Source organism: Vipera berus (assembly GCF_964194415.1).
Source record: "Vipera berus genome assembly, chromosome: 3".
Lineage (NCBI taxonomy): Eukaryota > Metazoa > Chordata > Lepidosauria > Squamata > Viperidae > Vipera > Vipera berus.
Window position 1 is genome coordinate 63,143,310 of NC_138204.1, and position 17,593 is coordinate 63,160,902.

The 17,593-nt window shown below is 38.2% G+C and overlaps 1 protein-coding gene across 1 annotated transcript; it reads left to right on the top strand.

The window, feature by feature from the left end:
• The first annotated feature begins 772 nt into the window (after positions 1-772).
• Positions 773-12,521, top strand: BTF3L4 (basic transcription factor 3 like 4). Its single transcript, XM_081324941.1, has 6 exons — positions 773-917; positions 4,380-4,443; positions 5,221-5,334; positions 6,590-6,791; positions 7,371-7,430; positions 10,780-12,521. Exons 2-6 carry the CDS (start codon positions 4,390-4,392, stop codon positions 10,824-10,826), a joined length of 477 nt encoding a protein of 158 aa, XP_081181067.1. The 5' UTR covers positions 773-917; positions 4,380-4,389; the 3' UTR covers positions 10,827-12,521.
• Positions 12,522-17,593: the final 5,072 nt, after the last annotated feature.

A 17,593-nucleotide genomic window follows, 5' to 3' on the forward strand; every position in this document is an offset into this window, starting at 1 on the left:
ATCCGGGAAAATATGACCGAGCCCATTCTGCACTAATTTGAAGCGCTAACTCGTTTCGTATTGTGTTCGGTGGGATTTACGTTCCTACACCAAGAGCCTTGGTGGAGCAGTGGGCTGATGCCTCCTTAAGTAACACCAGCTGCCTGCAATTAGTGCAGGTTCGCATCCCACCAGGCTCAAGGTTGACTCAGCCTTCCATCCTTCCGAGGTAGGTAAAATGAGGACCCAGATTGTTGGGGGCAATTAAGCTGACTTTGTAATAATGCCGCTTGCCCCCCCCCCCCCAAAGCCCTAACAAGCAGGCATATACATAGAATGAAGGCTACTGCTAAGCTTGTAAGCCGCCCTGAGTCTTCGGAGAAGGGCGGGATATAAATGGAATTAAAATAAATAAAAAATAAAAAATACCGAGTAGACTTTACTCTCGCATACGGGGGGATAGAAAGGAGGAAATGTTGCACTGCCACTTTCAAAAACTTGAAATTTTATTCTTTTGCATGAAAGAGTGATCTCAAAGAACGCGGCCATCCGGCTTCCACGGAAGCAGTTAGTGCGAACAGCTCCAGCACCTTAAAAACAACAAAGCGATGGAGTCCTGTAGACTATGCCTAAGGAAAACCACAACTCCCAGCGTCCATCGCTGTAAAAGTATTTTCTTCCCCCCCCCCTTTTTTTCCCCCCAATAGTCGTGCATAGACAGAGCCTTTTGCACTTGCCCGAAGCCGGAGCCGTGGAAGGGCGGGTCTGCCGGCGCCCATTTTATACACCCGACTCATTTTGTCCGCCAATTGGGTGAGAGGGGCGGGGCCATGGTCCCGTGGTTCCAGGCCTTCTTGGTCCAGACCCCTCTCTCCCCTTCACCTCTCCGCCATCTTGTTGTTGCCGCGTGTTGCTTTTGGAAGGCTCGTCGGACTGAGGTGAAAACTTCCTGCTTGACCCTCTGATGCTCTTGCGCCCCTCACGACCCCCGCAAGTCAAGCCGGTGGTTGCTTGGCCGGCGCGCAGAGCGCCATGGACGGTGGGAGGGGCTGCTGGTGGGCCGAGGAGCGAGGGGGAGGAGAGTGGGCCTGGCAAGTAGTCGCCTCCGGGAAGCCCCGGTTACCTTGGCTTATTTCGCATTTCGGGACCTTTTGCCTGACCGCTCGCGCTTTCCCTTTGTCGGGGTTGGTTTATGTGCTTCCGGTCGTGTGAATGCACCTTTTCTGCCGCCAGCCCGAGACGAGCGAGCTGTCTCGTGGACCTTTCGCAGGCTCCACCTCTACTCTCTAAAGCACAACAGTGGCGATTCTTCTACCCCTAAAGTGAATGAGTATTTTTTTTTCGGGCCCAGCATCTCTCACCTTCCTGCAAAGTCGCACCTCATTCTCTCCTTCCTTGAAGGAGAAATCTTCCCCTGGATTGCCTCCAGCCCTTTCCCTCAGGATTGAATGCTTCGCTCCAGCAATTTTTAACACCAGGAGCTTCCCTCGTTTGGCTGGGAGAGGGAGTTTCATCAGGCCACTTTTCCCCGCTTTGGGTTCTGGAGTTGTTAGTATGCAGCTTTGTAACCCGCTTATAGATTCTTTCACGTGTCTCTAGTTTTCTCCTCATCCCTACTCCTATTTCTACTCCCATTTCTAATTTTGTACGATTTGGTCTTTACTGTCTTTTCTCAGTGTTTTTTTTTCTTCTTCTTTGCATTATATCTGGGTATTGCAAAACTTTCTACTTTCTACAAATTGAGGTAGTAGAAAAAGGTCATTAGGTGTATGAAATAAGGCTAATTATTGTTGTGAGTAATATCAATCTTTATGTCATGACTAGGATAATTAGCCATCGAATCAGCAGTTAGATTTCTTTGACATGCGAGGTTCCAAAGCAGAGAGGATCTTGGCCTTCTTAATAGATGTCTATTTTGCAGGAAGAATATATTATACCCTCCCTCAAGTACTTTCTGTGCTTGTTTCACTTACTTTGGTTACAGATGTGCCCCTGGTTTAATTAAATATTAAAAATATTAAAATAAAAACTGTTCCAATACAATACATCTTCCTATTCCATTTATATTTTCAAGATTGATGACCACTGACAAAGGAAATTATTTTACCTGTTTCTGAGAACATCTTTTTCTCGCTGTCTTGAGTTGGGGTTTAATTTTGTAGGGCCCTTTTCTCTTTCCCCTTCTAATACATTCTCATTTTCAATTACAGATATTTCAGTTCTGCAAAGATTTAAGTCAGTTATTACCTTAGAGTTCTATATAGGTGTGGAATATGACATTTTATTAATACTAGAATGAGAAAAAATGCACCCTAGGGTTTAACTTGCTGGAGCTTCACATGCTCTGCTACCCTAGGCACAGAACAGCATGGTTAGTTAGCATTAAAGGGCATATCACTGCTAACACAGAATAAAAATCTAAATTATAACTAATGTTAGGATGATTTGATTGATGATTATGTGCAGAAATTGGTTATTTTTAACTCGGCTTGTTGGAACAATGCTGGGAAATAATGCATGTGAGTTGGCACAGATAGAGCATGAAAACGAATGACAACAAATGTATTATATATAACATGGGGAAATGTAATAGATATATATTTTATCATTCAGTATATTTTTGTAAAGTACTGTATGCCTTCACATAATCATTAAACAATAAAGAGTTAACAGTTTATAGAAACAGTTAAGTCAGTCATTTTTGAAAAGGTTAGATTGTAGAGGAAGGCTCCATGCTATTCCTATATGGAAGAAAGCATTTTGACCTATAAATGACTCTCAGGAGGTCATCTTTAAAAAGACTTCCCTTGATGTTAATATTTGTTCATATTTATTTCAGATAAAACACCCCTCCACATAATGAAAAGTAAAACGCTGACACTCTTAGGATACGCTTATACATAAACATAGTTTTATAGAAAATAAAACTATTATTTATTTATAGAAACTACTTACAGAAAACTGGCTGTTTGATGGGTTTTCTGTATTTTTGTAGAATTGTAGAATTATAGTTCTACACATACTTCCTCAAACCCATATAAATTTTGTTAGAATTCTACTGGAGTGAATCAACTTGTGGATTATATATTCATATTTCCCATCTATTGAAGATAGCCTCATATAAAAGGTAAAGGTTCCCCCGCACATGCGTGCTAGTCGTTTCCAACTCTAGGGGCCGGTGCTCATCTCTGTTTCAAAGCTGAAGAGCCAGTGCTTGTCCCAGGACATCTCCGTGGTCATGTGGCCGGCATGACTAGACGCCAAAGGCACACGGAACGCTGTTACCTTCCCACTGTAGTGGTCCCTATTTTTCTACTTGCATTTTTACGTGCTTTTGAACTGCTAGGTTGGCAGAAGCTGGGACGAGTAACAGGCACTCACTCTGTTACGCGGCACTCGGGATTCGATCCACCAAACTGCCGACCATCTGATCGACAAGCTCAGAGTCCTAACCCACTGAGCCACTGCGTCCCTCACTGAGCCACCGCCTCATATAGCTGTAGACAAATGACTATTATAAGTTTTGCACCATAGGGGATTATGAGCCTTAAAATGCTGTTCTAAAATTCATAGTAAAAAGATAAAATACCAATGTAACTAACTTGTATTTACATTGACGTTGCCATATCCTGATCATATGCTTTTCTATTTCTTTAATATTGTAGCAGGATCAAGGAATGATTTAGAATTACCTGGACATATGTGGATAAAGGTGGACTTAATTCTGATTAGCTTCCATTTTTATGTGATAGATTTCTATTGTAGAGTTCCCCAACCTTTCTGGCTTTGTGGACTGGCGGGGGAGGGGATGATTCTGCGCAAGTGACAGGGAAACATGCATGTGCACATGTGCAGCTCCAGTTGTGCAAGCCTGGAGCACTTGCATATGCATTCACCTGCTGCTCATGGAAGTGGGGATGTGCGTGGGCATGCTCACCTGCCATTTCTGTGGCCTGGTTCCGAATGGCTCAAGGCCTGGTAGTGAGCCGTGGCCTGGGATTCAGGACCCCTGTTCTACTGCATTGAGGAAAAGGAAAAACGTTTCTCACAGGGTACATATTCTCCCTAATGCCTTTATTTTATTTTGTATCAGTGAATATGTGCTATTCACTTCATAGATAAAACAAACATTGATATTAAGATCAGTGTGTCAGGGCAAAACCGGTGATAATTAGGAGTGAAGGTGGAGTCTGCAACTTCCTTTTCCCCTTTCTGATAAAAGACAGCCACATTTTTTTTTCTCCAAATAAATTGGGTTCAGGAATAAGTATGGATTTATTTTTGGTAAGTTGCTGATATTTTATTATATTGAAATATATAAACTTGATGTTTTGAAAGACAGTTCTTTAAAAATGAATTCTGGATTTGTCATAAGCCTAGCTAGTATATTTATTTTTCAGATAAAGCAAGATGAATCAAGAAAAACTGGCTAAACTTCAGGCTCAGGTCCGAATAGGTGGAAAGGTATGAATGGTGAATATAGGAATATTCTAGAGTGTATAATTACTGCATATATTTGTGTAGGTGGATATACAAGCTGCTAAGCTTGTAAGCCGCCCTGAGTCTTCGGAGAAGGGCGGGATATAAATGGAATTAAAATAAAAAAATAAAAAATATAGGTGCAAAATATTAATATAATAGAGACTTGTTTCACAATTCTATTTTCCACAGGCTGTTGTCCATCCTGATCTATTCAGCAGTTATAGACATATTAATATGGACTTTTTCCTTTTTTTGGAAAAAACATGCAAGTTGCTTTTGAATGTTATTATCTAAAAGCAGAACTGATTTTCTCGTTGAAAGATCCAGTGCTATATATTAAAATCAATAGACGTTATGTTTCCTAAACACCCATTTGTGGCAGTTTTTGCTGATATGAGATAGAAAAGAGATTGTATGATCTGAGGTTTAATGGAAAAGCAACAAAAACAGTGCCTGCCCCTGTAAATAGAATTACCTAGGGATATGAGGACTGCACACAGACCATGTATACATGCATTTAACATATGACCACTTACTGTAATAATTGGGATGCTTTGGCAAAATAGAAATAAATTAGAATTTTCAAATGAGTTGGATAAAAATCTTGAAATAGGTTCCTGCCTACAAAATCTAATGCTGAGAGGCATTTTATTGTAGTTGTAAGTCCTTTTTGATTAAAAAAAGGTTATAAATAATTTTTAATGTAAGTAGATATGACAAGTTTTGAAACAATTCACGTATGTATATTTTGTGTCTCAGGGTACAGCTCGTAGAAAGAAGAAGGTAGTCCACAGAACAGCAACAGCTGATGATAAAAAACTTCAGAGTTCACTCAAAAAATTGGCAGTAAACAATATTGCTGGCATTGAAGAGGTACGTTAATATCAATATTTTAAGTTGTATTGAATGCTTTTCATAGTCTTCATAATTGTAGTGGTTCTGTATTCATAAGAGATTATGAAATAGTTGACAGGTAGTCTGTAGTCTAGTACAGATTGTTTCAGAGATTCATTTCTGAAATGCAACATTGTTTTAAATCTGTGGGAGAGAGGGAAAGGTAAGAGAAAAGCCTACTCTAAAGGTTGATAGACTTCATATCTTATGTCTCTGAAAGTCTGAAAACAGGTCCCTTGGTTCTAGCTTTATTATTTGAAGTGAATACATTAAAATGATTGGCGTTTTAATCAACCTGTCAACAATATAAGGTAACCTTTGCTTATAATTTATTTTAGATAAAGAATAGCAAATAGCATTGAATCAGATCTGTAATAGTTGCATGCTTTACATTCATGCTGTATGTTAAATTGTGCTAAAGAAACAATATGGATAATACGTGTTTACATAGTGTTTAGTATTTAAATTAGGCAAGAAGTAAGCACTGAACATGTAAGTAAATTAGGGTATATCCAGTTAATAAGAATACTTATATTAATCTGAAATAGATTGAAAAGTAATTCTTTTAAAAAATGAGAATTACAATTTTGCAAATAGTTTTTATAATTTTTGTGAAGCGCTGAGCGCCAAAGAATTGAAGCCTTTGAACTATGGTGCTGGAGAAGACTCCTGCGAGTCCCTTGGACTGCAAGGCGATCAAACCGGTCAGTCCTAGAGGAGATCAACCCTGACTGCTCTTTAGAAGGCCAGATCCTGAAGCTAAAACTCAAATACTTTGGCCACCTAATGAGAAGGAAGGACTCACTGGAGAAGAGCCTAATGCTGGGAAAGATTGAGGGCAATAGAAGAAGGGGACGACAGAGAATGAGGTGGCTGGATGGAGTCACTGAAGCAGTAGGCGTGAGCTTAAATGGACTCCAGAAGATGGTAGAGGACAGGAAGGCCTGGAGGAACATTGTCCATAGGGTCGCGATGGGTCGGACACGACTTCGCAACTAACAACAACAACAACAGGCATCAGTAACATATGAGACATTTTTAGCAGAATCAAAATGCAACAAAACAAATCTCTGACAAAGTAGAGTTGTATTAATTTGTAAGCCTTTGAGGTGAATTATCCTAATTTATTTTGCATTGCTCAAAATAGAGGTCAGCAAGCTAAGAATGTAAGTTTCTGTTACCTTGGTATATTACTCCATATGCATAAGTTCTAATAAATCTATATTTAAAACAGGTGAATATGATAAAGGATGATGGAACAGTTATTCATTTCAACAATCCAAAAGTCCAGGCTTCACTCTCAGCAAATACTTTTGCAATTACTGGTCATGCCGAAGCCAAACCAATCACGGAAATGTTACCTGGCATTTTAAGCCAATTGGGTGCCGACAGTTTAACAAGTCTTCGAAAGTTAGCGGAGCAGTTCCCAAGACAAGGTAAGTACTATGTATATTGGTCATGACTGATAAAAAAAGAATAAGGGATTGGGTTCCGTGCGCCTTTGGCGTCCAGTCATGCCGGCCACATGACCACGGAGACGTCCTCGGACAAGCGCTGGCTCTTCGGCTTTGAAACGGAGATGAGCACCGGCCCCTAGAGTCGGAAACGACTAGCACGCATGTGCGGGGGAACCTTTACCTTTACCTTTTAAGTATTCATGAAATCTAGTAATAACTTCATAAAAGTCTTTAAAAGAATAACTATTAAAAGTTACTTGAATTATGCTCATTAATTTGAATTGCAAAGTTGGGCAAAACAAAATAAATGGAACAGGAAAGCAAGAATGGACTTAAATTCTTCTGTAGCCCAATCAAAAGTTACGTCAAAAGGGTTGGTGGAGAGGATCCTTAAAGAGCTCCATTCAGTGAAGTGAAACAAGCTATAAGTCTATATTTTGAAAAGAATGTTCATATAGACACATTTAGCAAGCAGTGAATTTACAGCAACTTTATAATCCAGATAATTAACTATATCAACGTGAATTCTTGAAGTAAATTAACATTTTTATTTTCTAGTGTTGGATAGCAAAGTACCAAAATCAGAAGATATTGATGAGGAAGATGACGATGTTCCTGGTAGGTTTGGATTAATTTGAAAATAATTTATCTTTTGCTGCATGACCTTTGAATTAATTAATTCAATTAGATTAGAAGGCTGTTCCAAGAATGGAGATTTCTTTAAAAAAGTGTTTCATCAGTATGACACACAATGTATAAAAGGTACTTCTTAGAAACACACAGAATTTTGCTACATACTAATTGTGAAATACAGTTGCAAGAAAAAGTATGTGAACCCTTTGGGATTACGTGGAGTTTTGCATGAATTGGCCATAAAATGCGCTCTAAACGTCATGTAAGTCACAACAATAGAAAAACACAGTCTGCTTAAAATAATACTACACAAACATTAGCTGTTGTCATGTTTTAATTGAACATAAGATGGAAACATTCACAGTGCAGGGTGGAAAAAGTATGTGAACCCCTAGCCTAATGACTTCTCCAAGAGCTAATTGGAGCCAGGAGTGAGCCAACCTTGACTCCAATCAGTGTGATGATATTGGATGTGTTGCTGACAGCTGTCCTGCCCTTTAAAAACACACACCTGTTTTGGGTTTACTGGTCTCAAGAAGCACTGTCTGATATGAACCATGCCTCGCAAAAAAGAGCTCTCAGAAGACCTACGATCAAGAATTGTTGACTTGCATGAAGCTGGAAAGGTTACAAAAGTATCTCCAAAAGCCTTGATGTTCATGTGTCCACAGTAAGACAGACTGTCTGCAAATGGAGAAAGTTTAGCACTGTTGCTACTCTCCCTAGGCATGGTCGTCCTGTAAAAATGACTGCAAGAGCACAGCGCATAATGCTTAATCAGGTAAAGAAGAATCCTAGAGTGTCAGCTAAAGACCTACAGAAATCTCTGGCACATGCTAACATTTTTGTTGACACATCTACAATAAGGAAAACATTAAACAAGAATGGAGCACATAGGAGGACACCATGGAGGAAGCCATTGCTGTCCAAAAAAAATATTGCAGCACGTTTGAAGTTTGCAAAAGAGCACCTGGATGTTCCACAGCACTACTGGCAAAATATACTGTGGACAGATGAAACCAAAATTGAGTTGTTTGGGAAAAACACACACTATGTGTGGAGAAAAAAAGGCACAGCACACCAACATCAAAACCTCATCCGCACTGTAAAACATGGCAGAGGGAGCATCATGGTTTGGGGCTGCTTTGCTGCCTCAGGGCCTGGATGGATTGTTGTCATTAATGGGAAAATGAATTCCAGAGTTTATCAGGACATTTTGCAGGAAAATGTACGACCATCTGTCCGCCAACTGAAGCTCCGCAGAGGATGGCTGATGCAACAGGACAATGACCCAAAGCATACAAGTAATTCAACAAAACAATGGCGTCAACAGAACAGAATACGCTTTCTGGAGTGGCCCAGTCAGAGTCCTGACCTCAACCCGATTGAAATGCTGTGGCATGACCTTAAGAGAGCGATTCACACCAGACATCCCAAGAATATTGCTACACTGAAACAGTTTTGTGAAGAGGAGTGGTCCAAAATTACTCCAGATCGTTGTGCAGGTCTGATCTGCAACTACAGGAAACGTTTGGTTGAGGTTATTGCTGCCAAAGGAGGGTCAACCAGTTATTAAGTCCAAAGGTTCACATACTTTTTCCACCCTGCACTGTGAATGTTTCCATCTTATGTTCAATTAAAACATGACAACAGCTAATGTTTGTGTAGTATTATTTTAAGCAGACTGTGTTTTTCTATTGTGACTTACATGACGTTTAGAGCGCATTTTATGGCCAATTCATGCAAAACTCCACGTAATCCCAAAGGGTTCACATACTTTTCCTTGCAACTGTACAGGAAGTCTTTAGGTTAAAAACAAGTTTAGTTTTTTAATAAACAAATTCCATTTAACTCAAATTTGTATGTAAGTGAAAACTTGAATTTATGAATGGTCTGACTATTATTAAAAATGGCAGGGGGTGTTTTCCTTCTTGAGGTGACAAACCACTGAAGCTATGAAATATTTTTTATGAATTGTAGAAAACTGGCTGTATATTAAAGATAGTACATTAACAACATTGGGTAGCTTCAGTTTGTCCGTTCACAGGATTATTCCCTTTGCCATTTTTTGTAGTAGGCAGCTTGTTCTTAAGTATAAGTTGTTTGTAAATTGGACATTTTTAATCTGGGGACTGCCTGTATGAATGTACAGTGGTACCTTGGTACTCAACTGCTTTGAAACCTATCGAATTTGGTACTCAATGCATTTTGACATGAACATTTTGTCATTGTTTGGTACTCGATGCACAAGCTAGAACTTGTCAACGTTGGCTGCTTTGTGACTTGCTACATTATTCCTTATGGGAAAATTTTGGTTGGTACTCATTGCTTTTGGTGCATGTTGTGCTTTCCCAGAACCAATTAACAATGAGTACCGAGGTACCACTGTATGTTGTTGGCTCCATAACAGAATTGAATCTAGGAGCTGTTTTTATTATTTAGTGTCTGAATATAGGAGCAATTGGAAGTTGGTTAATGCACCAAAATACGTTACAATAATTCCTTAAAAGGCAAAAAATGTAAGCATTTGTAAGTTTTGAGGTTAAAACAGATTTAATTCTTTCACTACTACACAATCCATGACACACTGGCTTATTCTTTCAGAGATTACTTATTTAACTAAACAGATAAGCAGAATGAGCCTTGGTGGAGCAGTGGGCTAATGCCTCCTTAAGTAACACCAGCTGCCTGCAATTAGTGCAGGTTCGCATCCCACCAGGCTCAAGGTTGACTCAGCCTTCCATCCTTCCGAGGTAGGTAAAATGAGGACCCAGATTGTTGGGGGCAATTAAGCTGACTTTGTAATAATGCCGCTTGGGGTGTGTGTGAAAGCCCTAATAAGCAGGCATATACATAGAATGAAGGCTACTGCTAAGCTAGTAAGCCGCCCTGAGTCTTCGGAGAAGGGCGGGATATAAATGGAATTTTTTAAAAAAAAATTAAAAAAAAGAATGACCATGGACAGGCAAAACAGCAGCAGAGGAGAGAGCATGACTTCTGACTTACTGCTGGCTTCTCTATTGACTTTGCTTGTAGGAAGCTGACAGGGAGTATTGGAAGTCATAGTCACGGGACTGTGACTGAGCATAGCAGTGCTGCAGCAGCCACAATTTTGTGAATACAACTGGTTTGAGCATCCTTGAAATATTCCAAGGAGTAATGGGGTCTGCATTTCATTCACGTTTTTTAAGTTGGCAGATTCAATTATCTTGATTCATTGAAGGTTACAGATAGACAGAAGAATTTTACTAATATATAAATACTTTGAACTTCTAAATAATGCATTTTTAATAACAATGTTTTTGAGCCTATTATATATTTCCATCTTTTCCAGATCTTGTAGAAAACTTTGATGAAGCATCAAAAAATGAAGCTAATTAATTCATTAATGGTTCTGGAAGTTGACATGGACTAGATTTAAGAAATCAGCTGTGTGGTTCCAAAGTTTTACAAAAACAGCGAACATGACCCGTTTAATAGTTCAATAATATAAAATATTTTGTATTTTAATTATGCTGTTTGTTCAGCATTTCCTGTCAGTTGATTTTTGCATTTTGCACTTACTCCAGGAGCTACCTTTTCAGTTAAAAAGCAAAAAAAAAAGACATTTTCAGTGCAGATTAAGGCGTGTGCGTGTGTGTATGTGTGTGAATGTATGTATGTCGCTTAACGTGCAGTTGAGGAAATTGGAGAGCAGATCTTGATTTTCCCTTCGCCCTCTAAAATGAAAATAAAAGAAAACTTTAATTTGGCTAAAGTAAACTTTTTATTGCAATAAGATAGTTCTTGTAAAATAATGAAAAAAGTAATAAATTGGGGATACCACTTATTACTTAACATTTGGTTTTAATTTCTGTATTAACTATTATATTTACAAATGTACTTGACCATACTGATGGTGTATTTGTGTAGTTTCTCATCAGCCTCCTTTTGATTTTGATTTCTACCAAAGATAGGTTATCAGTATGCATGTTTATTGCAACTTTTAAAAATATTATACATAAGAGCTTCTCTTTTACTTTTAAAAGCTCTTCTCATGTTCATCTTAATAATAAACGTGGGTTGCGTTTACATGCTATCAGATACTCTATTTTGTCTTCAGTGAGACACCGTTTCTAGGTTGAGCCAAACAATCAATGCTGCATCTCTAATTTTTCTTGTCCTCTATAAGAAACTTGGTGATACACATATTTACATTTACTGAGATAAAGATTGGAGGATACATTCTACAGCATTCATTGCCTTGTGTTTTTTCTTGGTACACTACTTTCAGCTAGTCCCTTTTCAAGATTCTGTGCGTGGTTTGATCTCTTTATCTCAGCTAGGCAATACTTTTATTAGCCTGGGTGTCTTTTCCAGTAGTATTATTTTGCTTTGATAGGGGATTATCACTTCTTTTCTGTTCATATTTTCAATTAGAAAATAGTGCATTGTCATACACGGGTTATTTTGTTAAAAAGCATAATAATCTATTATAATTTTGCTCCTAAGAGCAGGTAAACTCTTTATTTTTGGACACTAAAATCGGGAAATGTAACTTGGAATCTATAGACTTCATAAGGAAAGAGCTAAATGTACTGGCATTAGCATTTCACAAAGGTCTAATCCATCAGTTTTGAAGGTAACCTTCCTTACATTTATCTGCATTCTATTGTGGGTTGATGTTGTATTGCAGTCACTTCTGTAAACATGACCCCTAATTGTTAGGTAATAGTGGCAGTAAATGTCTGTGAAACTTTTCAAACAAAGGTGCTTGATATAATCTTTGCAGTTGAAGCTCTTGTTTCTTCAAAGAAACTTTGCAATGAAGCATAATTGTAAATCTTCCTGAGGCCAATCAGGGCTTGAAAAAGCTTTTTTTTCCCCACAGCTTATTTTGGAATACTTAGATATATCTGCTTTTTCTGCTGATATATGTACCCAGCAACTATATTTTGAGGCATACAGCATTCTAATAATATCAGGCTGACTTCCCAAAACATTCTGTAATGTCATCTGGACTGCTCACTAGATTTTATAGATTTTCTTGTTCTATTTTATATAATACGTGGATCTTAATAAAATAATTCGAAGGAGGTAATGTTCCCTCGTGTGTTAACTCTTCAAACAGCAGAACAAAATATGGATACGCAACCTGTTTAATTATAGTACGTCGACTGTGCCTCATTTTTGAAAATATTCTCTTACTGTAGAATGTACACATGCAGTTGATAAATATACTTTTTACATTGCTTTTGCCCTAACAGAACATCTAGAAATCTCTTTGTAAGGAACTTTTATTAATATAATGGTCATTTAAAAGTTCATAACAATGCAGTTAACATGTTTGGAAAAGAGAATTTAATGTAAACTATTGTAAATTGAAAGAACTGTTGATTACTTAATGCTTTCTTTTCCTGAGGTATTATAACATAAAATAATTAAAGTGATAACTGAAAATATAGTCCATTTTAAGATTTTGATTATATCGCCCAAACTTCATTTGCTATTTATCTGGAGCTATCGGCATCCTGAAATAAATTAAGCATTTTAGTTATGATACCATGGGAACAAATGCAGTAATGGTAATTTTTCATTTGCTCATTTGTCCATAACAAGTAATTACCTCATCATGTTTTTATTAAGTAGCAATGTATTGACATATTTCATATGAGGCAGTAGGCTACAGAAAGATTAATTGAAGTATGAATTTTATTGATTGTACTCTTCTATGATCGGTTGGTGTGATTTGAACCTCTTTTTGAGGTATTTCTTTAGGTTCATAGCTTAATATATTAGACAGGTCCAGTGATTAGAATTTGCATAAATAGTTTATTGTTAAGACAGGCCATTTCCAAATCTTTTAAGAAACATTCTTCTAATCCCAGTTAAATGTGAATTATGGTGGTATAGTGCTCAGATTTTAGTTTGTCAGCAAACTTGTTAATTACATTCCTGTACCTTTAGTATCTCTGTCAAAAACTGATATAATATAGTGCTCAGATTGAGATAATCTGAATGGTTGATTATATATATTTCAGATTTATCTCAACGATTATATAGGGAGAAGGTAAATTGTATTATATGGATAATCTAACATATGAGTAATCACTTTGGTTTGCCTTTTACTGGTCCTACAAAATTTCAGTAGTTTTTTTTAGTAATAGCTTGAAATAAAACAAAAGTTATTATTTAACATTTCTACCTTCTCATTTCAATTGATTTAATGTTGGAGAGAAGGAGAAAAAGACTAGATGGCTTAAATATTAAAAAGAACTATTGTGTCCATATACTCTTTGGAACAAAAAGATCTTTATGAATAGAATAGAATAGAATAATAAATTTATTGTCACTTTAAATGTACACTAATTGGCATACATTAAAATGAAATTTCGTTGCATTCCATTTTCAGAGTCACCACCTCCGATATACACTACATAAATGTGACAAAAATAAATACAGAATTATGCATATACCCACTTATACGACACAGAAACAACAGTCTAGTTTGGGTTATGTATACATGTGCATGGCGAGAAAAATCTTGCAAGTTTGAATATTTTGTTTGAATATTTTCCCACAGTGCAGTTTTATTAATAAGACCATCTGCAGCATCTTTGTTGGTATGTAATGTTAAATCAGGGTTATTAAACCATGGTTTGTTGATAAAAGTGATATATGCCTGGTTTACAAATGACACTAAAGACAGCGAATATGTTCTTGCATTAGGCTAAAACCAGCCAAAATTCATTATCACTTAGTATATGTGAATAAGACTACTGTGAAAAGTATTCATTTGCTGACTATATTTCTCATGGTAGATGGATGTTTGATGGCACTACAAATACTAATATGGGCAACTAGGTGGAAATGAGTAGGAAGAAGACATTTGTTAGGTTGCTTATTACTTTTAACTGGGTGGGACTTAATTGGCAGCTTGTTTTTGCCCAGAACTTTTAATACAGTCAAATGCAGCTGTCCACTACTGGCCACATATCTATATTGACAACCCTAGTTTTATTCCTTTACCTGATGGTTTCAATTCTAAGCAGTAGCCTGCTTAGGAAAAGTATTAACTTATATGATGGTATCATAATAAACATAGAAAAATATATGATCCAAGCTTTTATCTTCTGCTTTTAGATTTCCCTGTTAATCAAAATTTCATTACTGAAAGATGAGTATTCTCTTAATATTGTTTTAAAACATACTTATTTGAAAGCAATTAATTGAACTGTTAATTGGTCCCATTTACTAGGATCAGCTAAAAGCCACAGAAAATAGCGCTTTATTGAAATATCTCAGTCTGAAAATAAACTTTGCAATCAGCGTAACAACCATCTGTTCCTGCCTCCTAAAATTGTAGGTTCCTTGTCCTTGTGTTAGAAAAAGCAGGAAGTATGGAGCAGCCATATATCTACAGTTAGTATGAGGCAGGGGTGTCAATCTCAATTTCATTGAGGGCCGCATCAGCATTGCGGTTGCCCTCGGGGCCAGGTGGGTATGACCAGGGTGGATGTGGCCTACTGGGTGGGCGTGGCTGGAGTGCGTATGGCCTACTGGGTGGGCATGGCCAGCTCTACATCATTGGCATCAAGGGTACCTATGGGGGCCTGGGCAGGAATGGGACAGATCTGAGGGTCTCTGGCAGAAGGAGAGTCTCTGGGCCAGGGCCAAGGCAGCGGGGGCTGTTCCCTCACTGTTTCCAGGGCTTCGGGGGCCACATGAAACCACTTCGCGGGCCGGATCCGGCCCCCAGGCCTTGTGTTTGACATATCTGGTATGAGGGAATATTTATTGGGAATATTGGTTCTGCCACCTACGAAGGGAATGATGTTCACAACAGTTGAGTAAAGTTGAGGAACGTGCTATTAAACTATTGATTATATTACAATTATTTTTATATTGCCAATTAAAGCAGCTCTAGACAGTTTCCAGTAGCACATTAAAGTCATCCATAAAATCCAAAATATTGAAAACATTAGATCTTTATATGTTCTATAAAATCCTTTTTGTAAAAGCAAACACAGGATCCCAGCTCCTAAGCATTACTGAATTTGCATTCCTTTGCATCTTTAATTAGTTTAAATTCCATTGGATGCAGGTGATTTACTTTTAAGTTAGTGTGCATTTATATAGCATGAGGAGGGGAACTGCAATTTCAGGATCACCTGTTGGCACCAAAGTATTGTAAACAGTGGAACCACTATTCCACCTCCTGCAGAAGGAGGAACTAGAATATATTTCATAATTATTCTAAAACAGCTAATAACTAGTACCAATAAACTGACCTCAATGATGCAGATAACAGATACCAAATCCTGTACAAACATGGATGGGAACTCTTATAATACTTGCTTTGGCAATACTGTTGTAGCACTTATATCATCACATCACCAGGAAACATTTGTTCTACCTACATGACTATCCATCAGCAGAAATAAGCTAGTCTCTACATAATAAAAGAAATGGACATAATCTAACATCAAAAATAGTAGCTTAAAGTCAGCAGGGAACATTTTAACTCACTAGAATATTCTGTGACCTTAGAATGGCTTTCCTTGACAAAAGAAATCACAAAGGCGCATTTCATTGTGAATCCCTGAGCCGTGTTTTGTCAGATTTAATGCCTTTTCTCACAGATTGAGGCAAAACTGCTTATTACACCAATGGGGTTACTCAGTCATCCTATGACTTTTCACCCAAGACTTGTATAATTATCTTAATCATTGTTTTGTTAATTATCACTCCCTATAGGTAATTCTGTCTCACTATTGCTCTCTCACCTGACAAACAGTATATAGAATATAGCACACTCTTATACTCCTTTCTCAGCTATATATCTGGTGGTTGAGATCTATGTGTTAGTCTGCAATGCACCTCAAGAGTTTGGCTTTTGAGGGCTATTCCAGAAATTGTTTTTACACAGAGCCTTGCCCTACTCACTGTTAAAAGAGTAGCTACCCTCCTATCCTTCAGTTAACAGAAAACTATTGACAACTGACTTGAAATATGTGAAATTTGAATAGAAAATGCTGTAAAGAATACATCAGTTACCAAAGTTTCAAAAAAGTCAGATAACTAATACTCAAACACATCTCAAATCACATATACTAGGAAGACAACATATTTGTCATGGCAAATTTTACAGGTAGTCTTTAACAACCACTTATTTAGTGACCGTTTGAAGTTAAGATGGTGCTGAAGAAAGTGACTTGCAGCATCCCCATGGTCACATGGTCACGATTTGGGTGCCTGGCAACTGGCATATATTTACAATGGTTGCAGCATTTCAGGGTCACTGGATTGCCCTTTGCAAGCATCCCAGCTGGCTTCTGCAAGCAGTGTCACTTGGGAAGCCAGATTCATTTAGCAATCACGTAACAATCGTTTGTTTTGCTTAACAACTGTGGCAAAAAAAGTTGTAAAATCAAGCACCACTCAACGAATATATCGCCTAGCAATGGAAGTCTCAATTGTGGTCATAAAGGTAAAGGTAAAGGTTCCCCCGCACATGTGTGCTAGTCGTTTCTGACTCTAGGGGCCGGTGCTCATCTCCGTTTCAAAGCCGAAGAGCCAGCGCTTGTCCGAGGACGTCTCCGTGGTCATGTGGCCAGCATGACTAGAAGCCAAAGGCGCACGGAACGCTGTTACCTTCCCACCGCAGTGGTCCCTATTTTTCTACGTGCATTTTTTACGTGCTTTCGAACTGCTAGGTTGGCAGAAGCTGGGACGAGTAACAGGCGCTCACTCTGTTACGTGGCCCTCGGGATTCGACCCGCCAAACTGCCGACCTTCTGATCGACAAGCTCAGCGTCCTAACCCACTGAGCCACCACGTCCCTTTTATTGTGGTCATAAGGACTATCTATTCTATACAAAGTAGACACATGCTTCAAAGTGTCTGTGTATGTGGCAGAGGGATAGCTAAATTAAACGCTGAGATCAGAAGAAAACAACACGCAGAATGCATAGATCAGGGGTCTTCAAACTTGGCCCTTTTATGACTTGTGGACTTCAACTCCCAGAATTCCTCAGCCAGCTTTGCTGGCTGAGGAATTATGGGAGTTGAAGTCCACAAGTCATAAAAGGGCCAAGTTTGAAGACCCCTGGCATAGATGTTGATAACAGCTATGAGGATCACAAAAGCTGGATTGCCTGGAAAAAAAA